The following is an 18,313-nucleotide window of genomic DNA, read 5'->3' as shown; positions in this document are numbered from 1 at the left end:
AACCCTCGGGTACCCGTGCTTGCATTACCTGAGTCTGATTCTGGGAACGAAGCATTGTCTAATGGATGCTACTGTGCATTTCCCCAGCCTTTACTCATGACATCCCATGTGCGGTCATAAACCACCATGGTGAAACCTTTGACACCACACAAAATGGTACTGCTCCATTTGTTCAAAAACACCACAACCACTCCTCTGCCCCACACTGGAGTCTTCTCTCACCTCAGCGATCATCCTCTTGGGCTCTGCCTCAGGACAGTCTATTAGGGCCCTGGGTCTCTCTCCCAGCCACTCAGGGACCTGCAGCACCTCACCCTGTGCCCAGGGACCTGTCTGGCTCCTTCCTTACCCTCGGCAGGGTTTTTTTTATCAACCAGTGTCCACAGAACGCATAGGGACCTACTGCAGCCTGCAGTTTGCAAGATGTGTTTTGGCTGCCATGACTGTGTGTGTTCAAGGGCTTTTAGCTTTGGGCAATTCCCAGAGGGATCCGTGACAGAAATGAGGTAGCTGGGACAGGAAACCAAGGACTTCTATAACAGTGTGGGGGTGGATGAGGGGGGGTCTTACGGAAGCAGGTGCCCCTCCCTATTCTCCTCCCCTTCCCCCAGCCCAGACCCTCACCATTGGTCCTAGTGTGCCCCGGGCTCCTTTAGGACCTGGGGTGCCAGGGGGCCCAGGGTCTCCAGGAACACCCATCTCTCCCAGCTGTCCTTGGTAGCCCTTGGCACCCTGCAGAGAGAGAGAGAGAGAGAGAGAGAGAGAGGAGAGGGAGGGAGCCAGGATCTACCTGTGGCTGCTGGCCCTGGAAGATGAGCATGGAGGGATGTGTCCCTGGAAAGCAGGGGACCTACCTTAGCTCCCCTCTGGCCCTTCTCACCCTGCTTGCCAGGCTTTCCTTCGCGACCCTGAGAGGACACAGAGACAAGAGAAGGAGAAATTTCTTACCCAATGTTTCTCCTCCACCGCTCTCCAGTGTGCGTATGGTCTGAGTAGGTAGGTACACATGCCTGTGTGGGCACATATGTACAGGACATTGCTTGTCTGCCTCTATACCCATAACCTTATGGCTTGGAGACAAAGTGTGTAACTGGACGCAGACATTGTGTTTGGCTGTGCCATCTGGCCATCCATCAAGCTCCCATTGCATGGAGGTCACCAGCACACACAGTCCTGTGCAACTGCTCACATGGGTGCTGGAAATTCAAACTCAGGCCCTCGTGCTGTGGAGCAAGCACTCTCCCCACTACGCCAGCCCCCAGCTCCCCGTTTTCTGGTCATAGCTGAGAACACCAGGGTTGAGAGATGGCCAGCAATTTGCCCGACACAATGAAGGAGGCTTGCTCAAGCCAGGAAGCCAGGTTTGACCTTTGAACTAAGGTTCCAAGGACATGTCCAGGTTGGTTGTTCACTGCTCCGTCCACAGCAGAAGCATACACTCACTGAGACAGTGGCCTTTGGACTCTGGAACTCAAAAAAATCTTGGCACATAATCTCTCCAGATTTTCACCATAGCAAGACTGAGGCCAGAGAGGGCCAGGGGCAACTGCGAAGTCCCACAGGGGGTTAGTGAGGTGGAAAGCCATCTCTTCCTGCTAAAGCCTTTCTTGCCCACATCCCCAGGGCTGGGGCAAGCAGCGGTAGGCGTGTCTGACAGGCATCCCGCCTGCACCCTCGGGCTGGGCAGTGACCTCATCCCCCCCCCTTGCTTTTGAGTGCGATTAGCACTTCAGCTCTATTTTTAGGTAACAGATACTTTCCCACGGCCAGTGTGTTGACGGCTAATCTGGATCCCTCCCAGACTGGTCACTCCAATGGCTGAAGAGCTGTCAGGGAGCAGGCGAGAAGAGCCCAGGTAACAGCAAGAATCTGTCACTGTGTGTTTGTGTGTATGGGGGGGGGGCAGTAGGAAAGCACCCAGCTTGTGGAGTTGGGCTAAGGCCAAGGCTGGCTCAGAGCACACATCTGCAGACCTGACACTCTGGTGGCTCGTTGCAAGGTGGCCTGGTTCCAGGGGCCTGGCAGGACACTGAGCTGGCCACAAAGTCCTGCTCCATACACACCCTTGGCTCCATTACAGAGCCAAACTCCAAACCATTAGGCAAATATCAGAATCCCCTACCCACCATCCCACCTTGCCCTCACAGACTCACTGAATTCCAGTGAGCCCACAGCAGAGAGATAGAATGTACATACAGGGGTTCAAATCCCGGCTCTGCTGTTTCTTACTGCGTGACCTCGGCCAGTTTCCTTTACCTCTCCAAGTCTCCCAGCCCTCTAGGATGCTATATCATTAAAGAACGTTCTGGAAAGCACTCGGTGTGCTGTCTGCAAACACTAAAACAAAGTTTCTCTCCCTCTATTAGTGTCCCAGAGCCCAGGGAAGAGACTTCATGGTGTCTGTGAATAAAGTTCTACCAGGATGAAGGGCAGTTTGCTGTCTTTTCAGTCACATAAGGGAAACCTAAATCTAAGTCACACAAGGTCCTGGCCTTGTTGAGGGCTCTGAATGGCGCTGAAAGCAGAGGCCTAGCTTAGGGTCAGGGATGGCTTGCAAGGGTAGTAATTGCCTGTGAGGATGGCTGAAAGGCCTCAGGGGTACAAGGAGGATATGAAAGAAGGGAACGTGTGTTCAGTAGAGAGGAGTGCAGATGCAAGTGCCCAGAGGCAGGCCAAGCTTGCCCCAGGGGCTAAGAAAACAGACTGGGTATGGCACTGGGTGGGATTAATTTACAGGCCTCAGGGAACAGTTTTTTTCCCCCCCTGAGGGCCCAGGAGGCCACAGGAAGGCTGAGCAAGGGACGGACAAACTAGAGAATTTCTCAGGAGGCCTGTATAGCTGTGAGCATCCCTCACCCGGAGCCACATGCTGCACACTCACCCTGACGCCAGTGATGCCTGGGGGCCCAGGGAGGCCATCTTCTCCTTTCAGCCCCTCCTGGCCCTTCTCACCACGCTCACCATCAGGCCCTGGGTCACCCTTGTCGCCCTGGGTCAGGGGGCAGGAGGAAGAGAGAGAGAGAACATCGAAAACCAAGTCATCAAAAGCCCTACCTACACCTCAGGTCACCTGGAGACCAGGAGCCAGTTAGTTGCCCTACATGCCTTCAATACTGGGGTCCACCTCACCAGGGCATATCCCTGGAGGTACTCTCTTGGTATTAGCTACAGATGAGGGAACTGGGGCAGAGCTAAGTCAAGCCAGTTGGCCCCAAATCTCACCATTTGCAGATGGCACCAAGTCCTGGAAAATGAGATGGCCCGAGGGAGGCGTTCTTATCAGTTAGATGTAGCAAGGACTCCCCGAAACTGAGGACTCTAAGAGTTTTTCATATGAAGGGACCCCCTTGCATGGGCTTCAGGAGCCTGGGTCCAGGCATTTTGTTTGGTTCTTCGTAAGCACGGGTTTTGCAACAGATCGTGGGTGTACCCCTTGGGGGTGTCCTCTAGGCCTGTTTGCTAGCTTCACCATCTTTCCATCATGCCCTGGGCAGAACTGAGCTGCCTGGGCTCCTCCAGGGCAAGATGCGGGCTACATTTCCAGCAGTGTCCCTTCACAAGCCTGTCTCTGAGGGGTTGACAGGCATGGAGCTTGCTTGTGGCATGTCTGTGTGGCCTAGCTGTGACTGCTGCAGGAAGAGGGCATGAAGTCCCATTCCGAGGGAGGAGAGGACTAAGAGTAAGCCTGGAAAGGTACAGTGCTGCCTTGCAATAGCTTATGAGGGATGCCTACAACTGCGCATGGGGCTCAGTGCAGCTGCGGGAGAGGGGCGGAGGGAATCTGATTTGGCCTGGCCAGGAAGAGAGGCTGGGGATACAGATGTGATGACTGGGGCCTGACCTTCGGGGAAATGAGACCGGCATGAGGAGTTGTAGGTACTTCCCAGCTTGGCCTGGGGGACAGCCACAGATGACACATGAGGGAGGACAACTTGAACTGAGGAACAGGCCAGCTTAGAGCAGAGCTGGACACTAGGATGGCTTGCATGGTCCCTTTCCACTGAGCTTGTCAGATTCCAAGCACAGCCTGGCACAGAGACCTACTGGCCCAGTCTTGGCTCTCTTAGATTCCCCTGGCTCCAGGTCTGCGCTCCTGGCTTGTCATCCTGGCCACCTGCTCTCATTTGTAGACCGGTTGCTCCAGATAGCCAAGGAAGGCCCCGGTCCTGGCCAGAGCCAGTCTCCAGTGGCTATTCATGGCCTGACTCCCACACAGCTGACAAGGGGGTGCTGTGGGGCCCATGAGAATGGGTTATAAAGGTCCCTGGAACCTTCAGGAATCCATGATATTTGTCCAAGTCCAGAGAGCCTTCTGTGTGGCCTGTCTCAACCCTCCCAGTCCACAGATGGAAGAACCAAGGCCGTAAAGAGGCAGGGATCTGAGCTCAGGCGACAGTCTCCTTCATACTCAGGTCACGATCCTCTAAGCACACTCAACAACTGTGCAGCTCTGGCCAGCTTGCTCATTTGCAAATGGGCTTCTGTACAGATGGAAAATGAGAGACCATGCACTTGACCCAGCACAGGCCCTGGCAGTGTGTGTGCCATGGATGACTGCCACCATGGCTGTTGCCCACAAAGCTAGTACACACAAGAGCACTGTGATGTGCCGAGTGCACTGAGGCAGCAGCCCGTTCCGTGAAGGCCATTCCTGGACATGCACTTTAGGGAGCAGTCTCTTCCAGGACCACTCAGGACTAGGAAGGTACTAGGCTTCCAAGGGACCACTCTAGTCCAAAGACAAAGGTGTGATTGGTTTTGGAAGCCAGAGGCAAGAGTTGTCAAAAGCAGAGGTAGAGAGGCTGTGCAAAGCCTGGACCTGCTCTCCTGTCCCCTGGGATAGAGACTCCTGGAGAAAACTGGATATATAGAAAGGGCTGAGGAGGCAGTGATCCCAGGCCTCAGTTTACTCATTTCTCCTGTGGGGAGGCTGATGTTTCTAGCTGAGACTGCTGGGGCCTGAATGAGTCAATTCGCAAGAATTCCTAAAGCTGTGCTATAATCAGCATATCCCTAAAAATATGCCATAACTGGCACTTCTTGCACACACAATGCTTGCACCATTGGCAGCACCACTAGGTGTAGCCAGCACCTGGGCAAGGAGGGCTCTTGACAGCATTGCCCTCACAGCAGTTGTACCAGAAATCAGCGAAGCTGAGGCTAAGAGCAAGTGGCCGACAGGGGGCACTCTATCACCTGCAAGGAAAACAGAAGCGCTGACAAGGCAGGAAAGCAAAATGTGCTTGTGAGGAGGGCAGGGAATGAGGGCCTAGCTCGGGGTTAGGATATTGAGACTCAGAAAAGTGGGAGTGCTTCTATGAGATCTGTAGAGGGCAGGCGAGTAAGAGGAGACCTTACGGCAGGGACATGCACTATAGTAGTACTCTCTCCGGGGTCATGGCGTGACCACGTCAGCATAGAGAAAGTTTACCTGTGGAACAAGGCTCACAAGGAGGCTGGGACAGTCCTGGTGCTGAGAGTGGGGCTCTGTCTACTCACCACCTGCAGATTCTTATTCATTATCTGCCCACCTGCAGCTCAGGTGAGAGGCCACAGGTCCCATAGGGAGCCGCAGTGCCCATGGGAGCACCTGTGACCCACTCACTGATCCTTCACTTACAGGCAGACTGAACCCATGCCTCCTTGCCTTCCCATGAGCCTCCTTTTCCCCCTTCTCCTTCAGAATGGGTGTTGTACATACAGATAGTGGCTCTGTGTGTGTGTGTCTACAGCAAGCCTTTTAGCTTCTGAGTCTGTTTCCTCGTCTGAAGATTGAGCCCTGCTGGCATCAATGGAGGTTTCACATAGAGGGCTCAGTACTTGGCCCCCTGGCTCCCCTTGAGTGCTGGCTTAGAGGTGGTGATGAGAATTTTTAAGATCTTTAAAGGTGTTTGGAAGGGAAGGCATAAGAGAGCCCCATGCTGGACTGGGCTTAGCTGATAGAAACTGCTGTTTTCATAGGAGCAGGGCAGGTCCAAGGGGGCACTAGGACAAGCCCCATAGGAGATGGCAGTGGATAGGTACAGCAAGGGCAGCCTTGGGACTCTGTCAATCCTCCCCACTGTCCTCTGCAGGGCAGGGGTTGGCCTCTTGGTGCTCCTAGAAAACCAGAACAGGCTTAGAAGCCATTCCCAGATCCTGGCCCAGGCGACTCACCTTCAACCCATCGGGCCCTACGGGGCCAGGGTCTCCCTCGAGGCCTGGCTCTCCCTGGGAGAAAAAGATGGAGAAGTATTACTGGGTAAGGGTACAATGGGCTTTCCCTCTCCCGAGGGAGTCAGGGACACATTGGCTCTAAGAAGCTGAACAAGAGAATTTCCAAGGGGCAGGAGAAGGACCACAGAGCCTCATAGACCAGGTATCCTGGTTCACTGTTTGGACTGGGGAAGCCAGTGTGGTCTGGTGGATAAGGACAGGCTCTGGCAAGAGCCAACCTCAGCATCACCAGTGCTTGTGTGACCTCAAGTAGGATCTTAGTTTCTATAGGAATCCATTTCTTATCTGGAAAACATGGCTGACATTAAAGAGAATGTCCCACTCATGGCTAGTAGCCACCTGAGACCTACTTCTGGGAGCTGGAGTAAGTGTTCCTGGGACCATGTCCCAGATGAGGAATTTAAGGCCAATTTGTGGACTTGGGTGGGCAAGTTGAGAATGACACTAAAAATGCCAAGGCCCAGATCAACGCCCCTGCTGGCCCTCCCCACTCTAGGATGGGCCCCTGTTCTCCAAACAGCTGCCAACCTAAATTGGTATCTCTCTCTGGTTTTGGAATTCAGAGTTGTACAGAGGCAGAACTAGGAGGGGATCTTGGTTGGCAGATTCAGGCATGGCAAAGATGTGACAAATGAATGAATTCTGCTCCTCTGGTACCCATGACAGACATCAATAATCAATCCACCAGAAGATAAGCTCTATTAGACAGGCCTCTGTCACTTGCTATGTGCTCCCAGACTGAGAAATGTGCCCGGTGCACAGTGGGTGTTAGGGGAGTGCTCCTTTGCCCCTGGAGCTTATTGAGTCTATGTGGGGCCTCAGAAGGTTTTGTTTCTGTTTTTGTTTTGTTTAACACAGCTTTCAAAAGAGACTCAACTGATCAAGCTTGACAGCCACACATGGCTAATGCTCCTGGACTCTAAGCTTTCCTATTCTCTTCTACCTGGAGCCCTCCTCTCTTAATTTGCCTTATTTGTGGAGCCTCTGGAGATGCTGGGCAAAGAGCATGTGAGGCTTCATAACGAAAACTAGATAGGAAGTGAGAAGTTGGGGGTAAGGACCTGGTTCCCTGAAGACTGACTGCACAGACTGTCACCACTGGGCCTTACCTGCCCCATTAGTAAGGTATAAAGGAGACATGCTGTGTCCTTACATGCCCCAAGGGTCTACAATCAGACAGAGGCACAGAGCACAGAGAGCTGGACTCAGGGGTCCTACAGGGCTTCTTAGAACAAGGCTGCCCTGTGGGTTTCTTTTGGAAAGATGAAGGCTAACCGTAGAACAGTTTTGAAAGAAACACACATTTGGAGGTTAAACACTTCTGGAGGCCCCATGTTAATCCAAAATAAGTTAATTTCTTGACTGCAGGCCTTCTCGGGAGCCTTGCAAAAGCAGCTGGGTGTTAAGAAACAGCAAGCACACGGTGGTGCCCAACCCTAAACACAGAACACTTCCTCTTGGTGGTGATGCTGGGTACTGAGGGAGGCCAGGAAGAGCTGCCAGGACTTCTGGCCTGCATCCACACAGTTGGGGAATTTGAGAGTGCTGGGGGTGGATCCAAGCCCTTCTCCTGCCCACTGTTCACAAGCTACCGGGGAGCTCTAGAAGGAGCATGTATTTCACTTACCCGCTGCCCAATGAGGCCTTGCTCCCCAGGGGGGCCCAGAGGTCCAAGGTCACCCTAGGAGAAACCAAATACAATTCATATGAGTGTGTATGGCCAGCCCCCTTCATATTCCCAGCTCTGAGTAGGACTGGAAAAGCTAAGGAGTTACTTTTTGAGGACAATAGAGAAATTCTAACTGATAAGCCCTGTTCCAAGTATGTCCTGAGCATGGGCAGGTCCTCTTCCATTAGGCAGTAGGACCACCTCCACCACCACCAATACCATTACTACTAGCACCTAAAACACCAGAGCTACCATCACCACCACAGTCAGCATTACAATCACTATCATCACCACTACCATGGTTGCATCATCATAATCACCATTACCATCACAACCAGCAAGATCACTACCATCACCACTATCATCACTACATGGCCACCATCAGCACCATCACCACCATTACCATAATCACAAACATCAACATCATCACCACTATCACCATCATCACCACCATCAACATCATCACAACTAGCACTACAATCATAATCATCACCACTATTATCCTCACCACCACCACCACCATCATAATCCTAACCTACACCATCACTACCAGCATCATCATTATCCTGACCACCACCACCATCATCCTTACCATCATGACTGCATCACCACCATCACCAAATCACCATCACCACCACCATCACCACCACCATCACTGCATCACTACCATCACCACCACCGTCACTGCATCACCACCATCACCACCACCGTCACTGCATCACCACCATCACCACCACCATCACTGCATCACCACCATCACCACCACCACCACCATCACTGCATCACCACTATCACCACCACCATCACTGCATCACCACCACCACCATCACTGCATGACCATCACTGCATCACCACTATCACCACCACCATCACTGCATCACCACCATCACCACCACCATCACTGCATCACCACCATCACCACCACCATCACTGCATCACCACCATCACCACCACCATCACTGCATCACCACCACCACCACCACCATCACTGCATCACCACCACCACCACCACCACCATCACATCACCACTACCATCACTGTATCACCACCATCACCATCATTACTACATCACCATTACCATCACTGTATCATCACCGTCACCATCATTACTACATCACCATCACCATCACTGTATTACCACTACCATTATTGTATCACCATTGTAACATTTTCATCTGAATGGGCTGGGCCTCTGCAAAATCCTGAAGGAAAGGTGTCATCTTTCAGAAGCTAGCCCAAATAACAAAATCAAGGCCAAAGTGGACAGCAAGGCTAGGGAAGCCTCAGCTGGAGAACAGTGCTGATGAGCACTGTCCTTCCTCTTCCTTGAGACATGGTAAGACCCCAAATAAGGAAGAAGCAAAAATGCCTACATCTTGGCCCTGACAGGCCTTCAAAGAGTCCCCCTCATTTGGAGACTTGAACACCATGCTCCCTGCTGGTGTCTAGGCTCTAAAAAGTGGAGCTGGGTACCCCAGGCCAGCCCTAACTGGAACAAGCCAGCCCCACACACTTCATATGTGAATGACATTTTTATATGTAGATGGATTTCTTTATTGCCTGGACAAAATGAGGCAGAGCTGAGCTAATACCTATAGTTCCAGGCTGGGCTCAGTTCCCTTAGAATGACAGGACACTGGACCATAGCACAGGAATGATTTGCATTCAGTCCCATAGTCCCTTGGCAGGTGCCCTTGGGTCTGGCTTTATCATACTCTCAGCCAGCCGGCATGGCCCCTAGACTCTCAGGCCTGCAGAGCAAAGCAGGGTTCTCTATCCTCCTCCAACAGCAGAAGAGGCATGGGGGTCCCCAGGGCCAGGTATCAATAGGTGCCTTTGTCCTTACAGGTAATAGGGTCACCTGTGCTGAAGTGCTGATGGTATCACGCAGATCAGGAGGGGCAGATGTCCTAATGGGGGACCAAGACAGGTGCCAGAGAAAACACAGCTGGGCAGGGGACAGTGCAGGGGCTCTGAGCTGCTTGGGAACTCTGCTGTGGGCATGCCAGGCTTGCTCTTGAGCCAGGACAGAGACCCCATTATCCCAAGCACAAGAAAGCCTGTTTCTCCTCCAGGGAGAGGACAAGGCTGCCAGCTGGGGACTGGTGTCAACAAGTCATTTTCCCATCTTTCATCTTGTCTCACCTTCATCCCGGAGTCCCCAGGAAGGCCAGGCTCTCCCACTGCACCCGGTGGGCCCTGCAAGAAAAAGCCACTGGTCTCTCCTGGAGCAAGGGCTGGCCCAGAAAGAGCAAGGATCATGCTCAGATCGCACAATGGGGAGCTGCAGAAGTGGGTTCAGGCTGAAGCCTTTGAGTCTTGGCAAAACCATGGGGTTGGGTGCAAGCTGGCAGAGCCACGCTACCCAGCAGCTGGACCCTCTGCCTGCTCATGAGTGCAGTTTACCACACAGGAGCCCTTGGCAAACAGACAGGAAAATCCATGGTTTGCATGAGGTTGTGGGGAGGAAGAGGCCAATGATGAGGCAGACCCAGATCTCTCCTGCTTTTCCTGATTCTGGCCAGGGTGGTGAGGGTAGGACAGGGGGCCCTTAGTGAACTGGGTCTCTGTTCATGACTCTGTACCAAAGTGCAGTCTTAGCAAGGCAGGAGGTGTGGGGAACCTCCCAAGAAGGCCCTTGATCCCACCTAGTGTTGCAAGGTAAGCTCCCTACCCCTCACACCCTGTTTTGTCTGTAGGGTCTCTACCTTCCACTCTGTGGCACCAACCTGACCATCTTTTTAGGGCAGAGCAGGGGTCAAGTAGCAGGTGTAGCTCCTGCCCAGGGTGCCCCAGTGGTAGTAAAGAACAAACCAGGGTTCCTTGGCACTCACCTTGAGTCCCATCTCTCCTGGAGGGCCAACCGGTCCCTGAGGTCCCTGAGAGCCCTAGAGACAGACAGACAGTTAGGAGAAGACAGCCAGGGTTCCCGTATTGGGGGGGAGCTATGGGGAGGGTAGGTCACACAGTCTAGCATGGTAACTGAAAAAGAAGACCCACAACCCTACCTCCAACCATATACAGTACCCCTCTAGCCATTCCCAGGGTCTCTTCTGTATCCAACCGAACCCCAGCAGGGATGCCCCACTCCCTGCTACAACACACAACTTCAGAAGTTTACTCACTGTGCCCTCTCCTAATCTGCCCTTTTTCCTCTAGCCCCAACTATCCCTGCAGCCTCGTTGGGGACACCTAGCACCTCCACCTCCCTCAACCCCATCCCTTGAAACATCTTCTGAAGGACAAGCCATGGGTCAATGGCTTCCCTTGTCCTTTCCCTGTCCTTCGCCAGGACTTCCCTTTCCTCCTTCCTTCTACCTTTCAGGATGCTAAGTGCTCCCTCTATCCATTTCTTGGACCATCTTCACAACCATGTGGCAAGTGCGAGTCAGCTACCCCCACTGAATAATGGACCCAGTGGTCAAGCAAGCCAAGACTCATCTTAGAGCCCAGGGCCAAGCTTTCCAGGCCTGCAGGCCAGGTCTAGCCCTGCCTTTTCCACACTCCCCATCTGTCTATCTGGCCAATAGTCCCTGCTACAATCAGTCTGAGACCAGTTCCCGGGCAGAGGTACCAGAGAGATGGCATAGACACTTACCGGTTCTCCTGGGAGGCCCTTGGCACCTGGAGGGCCTGAGGGACCAGGGATGCCCTGTGGAAAAGCAGAGGTGACCTCAGTCTCCTTAAGCCTCCCCATTATGGCCCTCCCTTTGACCTCAGGCTAGTCCTAGTGTCACCATTCCACCCTTACAGCTGAGCTAGAAACTCAGCAAAAACTCACAGTAACCTTTCCCCACCTCCCCCAGAGCCCCAGAATTTCCAGAGATGACACTACTTACAGTGAAACCTCTTGCACCTGCGTGGCCCCGCTCACCAGTCGCACCCTGGAAGCACAGTGGGTGTCACAGGAGGCACGGGTCACAACAAATGGAGGAGGGACAAGAAACCTCGTATGGGTGGGGCCTGACATACCTGCTGTCCTGGCTGGCCAGGTCTGCCCCGAGGTCCTACACGGCCCTGTGAGGAGCAGAGCATGTCGAGGTGGGAGAGAGGCTCATGGGGGACCCTTTACAGAGAGGAAGGGACCCAGAAGGACAACTGTCCTCATCACACTGCCTGTGGGAATACCTAATATCTGAGAATAGGTGGCTGCCATAGTCACCACAGAGGTGCTGGGGTCAAGAAGCAAGGGCTCTTCCCACTTAAGGGAACAGCAGGGGACACATGTGATCCCCTCAATGGCTTTCCTTTGTTTTCTTTTGCTCTGGGTTGCAGGAGGTTGGGTGAGTTGATTGAAACACATCCTGATTCATTCTGGGTCTTCTCTGCTACCTCAGAGGGCCAGGGGTTGGAGGGGCAATACAGAGCCCATGGTGAGGGGCTGTACCTTCAGGCCCTTGGACCCCGGCTCCCCAGCTGGTCCATCAGGTCCTCGAGGACCCTGGAAAAGGAAGAAGATTCCAGCACAGTGGACTGGATGGCAGGAGTCTCCCTTGGGCTGTGGACCAGGAGGGCGAGGCTGGCCAGGGTCTCTGGTTGTCCCTGCTCCTCCCTTTCCACACAGCCTGAGGCAGGTCATTTCCTGCCATGCTTCTGGTGGTTCTTCGGAGGCCACAGCCTGTGGGAGTCAGCTAGAGACCCTACATGCAATAGATGTATAAATCATTCTGTCTAAAGTGGCCTGGGTAGCTGCCACCAGCCAACCTGTGGCCATGTTCCCAAAGCCTGGCCTTAGCTTACCGCCTCCTGCTGCTTCCCTAACTCATGACCCAGTTATTGGGAGATGAAGGCAGGTAGGGGTGAGGCGACATCCCGGAAGGTCACAGACAGAGTAGGCCTGAGAGATGTTCCTGGTTCCTGAACTCTGTGTGTGGCACAAGCTCACACATCCCTGGAAGGGCACAGCCCTCGGAGTGGAGACTCAGATCGGAGACACAGAGCAAACTGACCACCCCTGCTTGGGATCGAAGCCTTGTCAGGAGAAGGGATGTGACCTAGTGTCAATAGCACCAGACAGCCTCGGAGAAAAGTGATTGTATGGAAAGAGGCTTGGTGCATATGCTAAGTTGCCTGTGGCCAATAGGGAAAGGAGAGCCTGAATTGGAACCCAAACTACCAGATGCCCCTACTATCTGCCACTGTTTATTGGGATAGGGGTGAACTTCCTACAACTGTCATGCTAAGGAGCTATCAAGAGGGACAGGAGGGCTTGCCTTCCAGGAAGGCTGTACATGGGGTAGGACACTGGATGTGGTCAGGGTCTAAAAGCCAGGGCTGAGCTGTAGAGAAAGAGGAGCCAGCTCTCCTCCCCGGAGGGAAGAGACAGCAGATACCAGTCGCTGTGGGTACCCAGCTATTATCTAGGGATATGGTACCTGACAGTCTGTCTTTAATGTCCCCCAGCCACGCTCCTTCCCTTGTGCCTCAGGTAGGCTTTCCTGTGGCAGGCAGGCTGGGCTTTCCATCAGAGACACCCTGGGGGTGCCCTCCATCTGGGTCAGGTCAGGCTCATTGGAGCCATTCCTGCCAGGGGCAGAAAACCCAGCCTACCACAGCCTCCTGAGAAAAGAAAACCCAGCATACTGCAGCCTCCCAAGAAAAGAAAACCCAGCATACTGCAGCCTCCCAAGAAAAGAAAACCCAGCATACTGCAGCCTCCCAAGAAAAGAAAACCCAGCATACTGCAGCCTCCTGAGAAAGCAACAGGAAAGAGGGAAATGCAGCCTCTCTGGCCAAGCCTAGGGCCAATGCTCTTGAGAAGTGGCTAGGTTTTTCATACCCAAACAAGCAAGCTCTGTTGCTGGCCCATTTTATAGAAGGAGAAACTGAGGCTGCAGAGGGGAGGTCAGCTGTCTGACATGTGAGGGGAAGAGCCTCACTCTAAGAGCTCAGATGAAGCACCATCACTCCAAATCCCAACAGCCCTTCAGTAGGAACTCGCCACTTGAAGAGATGGGGAAAGCCTAAAAGAGGTAAACGGCGTAACCCCAGGTTGCACAGCCACAAACTGGGAAGGTAATTGCCCCACTCTTGGTCCGACAGGGTGCTTTTATTCTTTCACAGGGTGCAACTGGGCCACCCCTCTGTCTCCAGACCCTCTCAGGATAGAATGTCACTGACCCTACATATGGTCACGAAAGCCGGCACAGCCTTGCAGATCTTCCAAGCCCATCCCATGTGGGGAAACTGAGACCCAGAGAACAAAGAGCCTTCCAGAAGCCACAGGACAAGCTTGGCTGGAACGCAAGAGTCCACTGGTGCAGTGGGAGCTTCTCTAGGTCCCTGTCCCAAGGCTGATGTCACAGGTGTCAACTACTGCCAAACCACAGGAGATGGCTCTGGTCCTCATATGCCTCTCCTAGTCCTGAATATTCCAATAGGAGTCTGGGTTTCCTCACATGGGATATGTATGTGTATTGGTGGGGAGGGAGGCTTCTAGTCTCCTTTGGGAAGGGGTATGGGGAGTGTGGTGGACCCAGGCCTCCACAGTTCACCCCACAGTTAGATCAGCTTTCTCAGTGAGGAGGCACCCAAAAAGCCATTAGGCCTTGTCTCACTTAAGAGACTCGGAAAAATGGGCACTGGGATGAACCCTGGTAACCTGTGTCTCATCTTCCCCATCATTGGCCGGCTACTCAGGACATCTAGTTCAGGGTGTGTATCAAAACTTTATAGCCAGTAGGAGAATGGTATCAGAGCCCGACATGGCATTTGGTAACAGGTCTGGGCCGCCTAAGCCATCCTGTTTCTTCTTCACAAGGAGGCCACATGCCCTGACCCCTTTACACCAATATATGAGATCATTCCATTTAGCCCTTGTAACTGAAAAGGAGACTAAGTTCTGTATGTCAGAGAGCCAGATCCTCTGGGTTCAAATCTCAGCTCTACTCATTTCCAGCTGTGCAGCCTGAGGCAAGTGTCCTAACCTATCTGTGTTGTCATTTTGTGATGACAGCAGCACTTCCCTGGCAGGGTAATGCTGGGGGTTAATGAGCCACAGCACGAAGTCCTGGCAAATCTCATCAGCGACTGTACACAGACCAGCTCTTGTCTTAAATCTCTATGGTTCCCCACTACCCTTAGGGTACAGCTTTGGCTATTAAGACCCAGTAGGTGTGTGTGACCTGTGCCTGGGTCACAGGCTAGGCAGGCCTTAGGCCTTCCCTGTTGTCCCAGGTGTCTGCCTCCAGTGGTAACTCATGCGGTAGGAACGGTGGCTGCGTGAGAATGGATGGGTATAGCCTGTTTGTGCCTGCTGGAGAGCCAGGTATGATGCTCAGACACTGGCTGGAAGATGGCTCTGGGCCAGCCTCTAGCATGGGACTCTGATGTGCTGCTCCCTGACCATGCTACAGAAATCACACAGCTCAGAGTGGGGCGGGGGTGACAAGCAGCAGAAGTGTCCTCACTTACCCGGCGCCCCTTGGCTCCCCTCATGCCTGGTGGGCCTCGAGATCCTGGAGGGCCCTGTGGGGGAGGGGAGAGGGCGCTTAGAAGCTCCTTCAAGGTTTGGAAGTAATGGTGGGTTGGGAAGCCAGCCGCTGTAGGGCTGAGAAGTAGGCGCTCTGGCCTCCTGGAAGAGGCTCCTGGCAAGTGACAACCCTGGGCATGGCAACTGCCCGAGGGGGGAGGGGCTGGGTGGGCAGAGCCTCCCTGGACAAGCCATTTCCCTAACTCACAATCAGCAATGAGAGGTGACACAGGAGAAGCATCTCCTCTAATTTGTGTCCTTTCTCTCTTCGCGGGGTGGGGGTGGGGGGCGTCCAGAGTTCTGTCTCTCCTTCCTGTGCCCCACACAGTCGTGGGTAGATGCTCCCAACCCCAGGGACTGGGGGCCTTAGGGAAGAAGGAGGAATGTGGATAGAAGGAAGGACAGAAGTGGGGATAGAAGGAGGGCAGGGATGGAAAGGGGGAGAGGCAGAGAGCAAGGGGCAGGCCTGGGCTAGGCACAGTGGTTCACCCCTGAAATCCAAGCATTAGAGAGGTGGAGCCAGAGGGACTGCTACAAGTTTAAGCTGAGCCTAGCTCCGTTTCTTCTATTTGCTTGTTTGTTTTTATTTATTTATTTTATTTTTTCGAGACAAGGTTTCTTTGTGTAGCCCTGGCTGTCCTGGAACTCGCTCTGTAGACCAGGCTAGCCTTGAACTCAGAGATCTGCCTGCCTCTGCCTCCCGAGTACTGGGATTAAAGGTGTGCGCTACCACCGCCTGGCCCTAGTTCAGTTTCTTAAACTGTGGTCTGAAACCCTATATGGGGGTCGGTCACATAACTGAATGAGGAGACTGAAAAAAAGATGGCAACAGTTAGAGGTTTCTGAATGCATAAAATGAACCAAGACTCGGCTTAAAATAACCAACATCGTGAGTCAAGTATTTCTGGCTGTGCTCACCTGTGTTACATTGTATGATGTCACTGTGACCACACAACACACACAGTCTACACTGCACATGCCATTACACCACACATCCCCAGCAAACGCTGCTTGCAATACCAAAAAAAAAAAAGGAAAAAGAAAAAAAATCACTTCAATAAAGGAAAACAAAGACTTTAAATATTTTCCTACCACCACACAAGTATCAAATTAGCATATCTTTAGATTGTATTAGAATGTTTGGTTTTAAAAATTGCTTTGCTGACTTGAGTCCCATTTAAAAAAAAAAATCATTCAGTGAAGTTTGGCTTGGAATTACAACAACATTTCCAGCAATTTCTGAATGGCCCCAAACATGCTTCTGCCATTCTTTAAAATTATGTATTTATACAAAGCAGAATTTTCAGCGTTGATGATTAAATTTAAAACATCTGCCAATCAACTTTGAAAACTGGCAAGGATGCCTCAGGCCCAGCAGCATCAGATCCTCAGCCAAGATGTAACCCTCTGTGTAAAAAAGTTAGCACACACTTCCATCTCAGTAGTACGCAGGCTTGCGTTCATAGTTAAATGATGGTGAAATTATTCAGATACCGAAGGACTGTCTCAAAAGGAAGTTCTGTGTGACGTATTATCAGTAGCTGTGTGACCTGTAGAGCTATTTTATACATCTGTATAGGCAGAGTCGTACAAACGTTTCTTGGGTGAGGAATCTTGAGTGGAAAGGATTTAAGACTCTCTGGCCTGACCTAGTCTATGGAGTTCTGGGTCAGCCGGGGCTTCACAGTGTGACCTTATCTAAAAATCAAACAGGGAGGAAGGACAGGAACAAGGGGAAAAGAGGAGGCTTAAGGGGAACAGGAGGGGCAGAACTCTCGGTCCCTTGGCTGAGTAGGATTCTCAGAGAGCACAGAGAACCATCTGTGCCAGGCAGCCAGACCCTGTGGTAGAGGCAGGAGCCCTACCAGAAAGGGGGCAGCCTCATCCCTTCTGGGTCCTGGTGAGCAGCCCAGCCTCATCTTGCTGCTCCCACAGCCCTGAGGTGCAAACACAGCCACTGTCCTCCACAGACCCAGTCTGCCACAGCTGAGGCTTGATGTGAGGGCCAGCATGTAGCCTTGATGCACCAGTAGAGCCAGTGGGCGGCAGGGGAGGGGGGACCCCAGGTTTGCACAGTAAAAAGGTGGACATGGAAGGCAGCTGGTGGAGATAGTGACAGCTGAGTAAGTCAGGCTGTTTTCCATAATGCTCTCTCAGAAGGCACATCCTCTCAGGCCTCAGGAGCTAGGTTCCACATGGATGGGCTAAATTATTTGAAGGATCCAAGGCCAGGGAAGGCACCACAGCAGGGCCCTGTTCCCTGCCACTACTGCCTCACCTCAGTGACATCATCTACAACATGAGGATGAGGAAAGTCCCTCCTGTTTCAGGCTGGTGGGAGCTGAAGGGACTTATAGGACCCTCAGCATTTCCTAGGACTTGCCTCCCTATAACCTAGTCATCGAGCTGGGACTGCACTCAGAGTTCAGATGTTATAATGTCAATGCCTCCTCTCAGTACCCAGCAGAGCCTGGCATGCAGCAGGTGCTCAGTAAACACCTGTCAGTGGCTTGAGGGAACACTGTTGTTGACACTTCATTGCATAGAGACAGTTTTTAGAACAGAGTCTGTTTCCTGCTCTTTTTGCACCCCAGGGCAGACCATACACCAGTATACTATTGGTGTATGAAACGAGGTAGAGATGAACTTGGCCTTGCTCCCTTCCTCAGCACAGAGAACTGGTATGTGGGAGCCCCAGTTCAAGCCATCAGAGGTACCTGCATCCTCTTGTCCAGCCCTCCAGCCCCTCCTTCATCGGACTCCACTAGAACTCATCGTTCCCACATCTGCCCAGGGATGAGCCTGCTCGCCACCTCCAATGTCCCCCACCATCACCATATGCCTAACCCCCACCCTGACTGGCTCCAGGTATGAGCCTTGGCCTTGGCCTTAGTGAGTGAGTGCCCCACACTTCATCCACACCAAGTACCCATTCCAAACAAGAGCAGCCCCAATCA

General features: G+C 52.7%; 1 protein-coding gene across 8 annotated transcripts in view; it reads right to left on the bottom strand.

Moving 5' to 3' along the window:
* Positions 1-18,313, bottom strand: part of COL27A1 (collagen type XXVII alpha 1 chain) — a 159,423-nt gene that overhangs the window by 20,102 nt on the left and 121,008 nt on the right. For all 8 annotated transcript variants that reach the window (XR_014783404.1, XM_084802626.1, XM_084802623.1 and 5 more), the window contains 12 exons: positions 15,299-15,352; positions 12,273-12,326; positions 11,858-11,902; positions 11,725-11,769; positions 11,484-11,537; positions 10,720-10,773; positions 10,031-10,084; positions 7,844-7,897; positions 6,157-6,210; positions 2,882-2,989; positions 855-908; positions 625-732 (listed from right to left, as the gene is read on the bottom strand). Coding sequence is in view for 7 of the 8 variants with exons in the window: in XM_084802626.1 (XP_084658752.1) it covers positions 625-732; positions 855-908; positions 2,882-2,989; positions 6,157-6,210; positions 7,844-7,897; positions 10,031-10,084; positions 10,720-10,773; positions 11,484-11,537; positions 11,725-11,769; positions 11,858-11,902; positions 12,273-12,326; positions 15,299-15,352 (738 nt within the window). In the remaining variant the exon portion in view is untranslated. The remainder of the gene's footprint in view (positions 1-624; positions 733-854; positions 909-2,881; positions 2,990-6,156; positions 6,211-7,843; positions 7,898-10,030; positions 10,085-10,719; positions 10,774-11,483; positions 11,538-11,724; positions 11,770-11,857; positions 11,903-12,272; positions 12,327-15,298; positions 15,353-18,313) is intronic.

The sequence above is a fragment of the Acomys minous genome (assembly GCF_964271855.1).
Source record: "Acomys minous genome assembly, chromosome: 1".
NCBI classification, from domain to species: domain Eukaryota; kingdom Metazoa; phylum Chordata; class Mammalia; order Rodentia; family Muridae; genus Acomys; species Acomys minous.
This window is presented reverse-complemented; position numbering and strand designations above follow the sequence as displayed.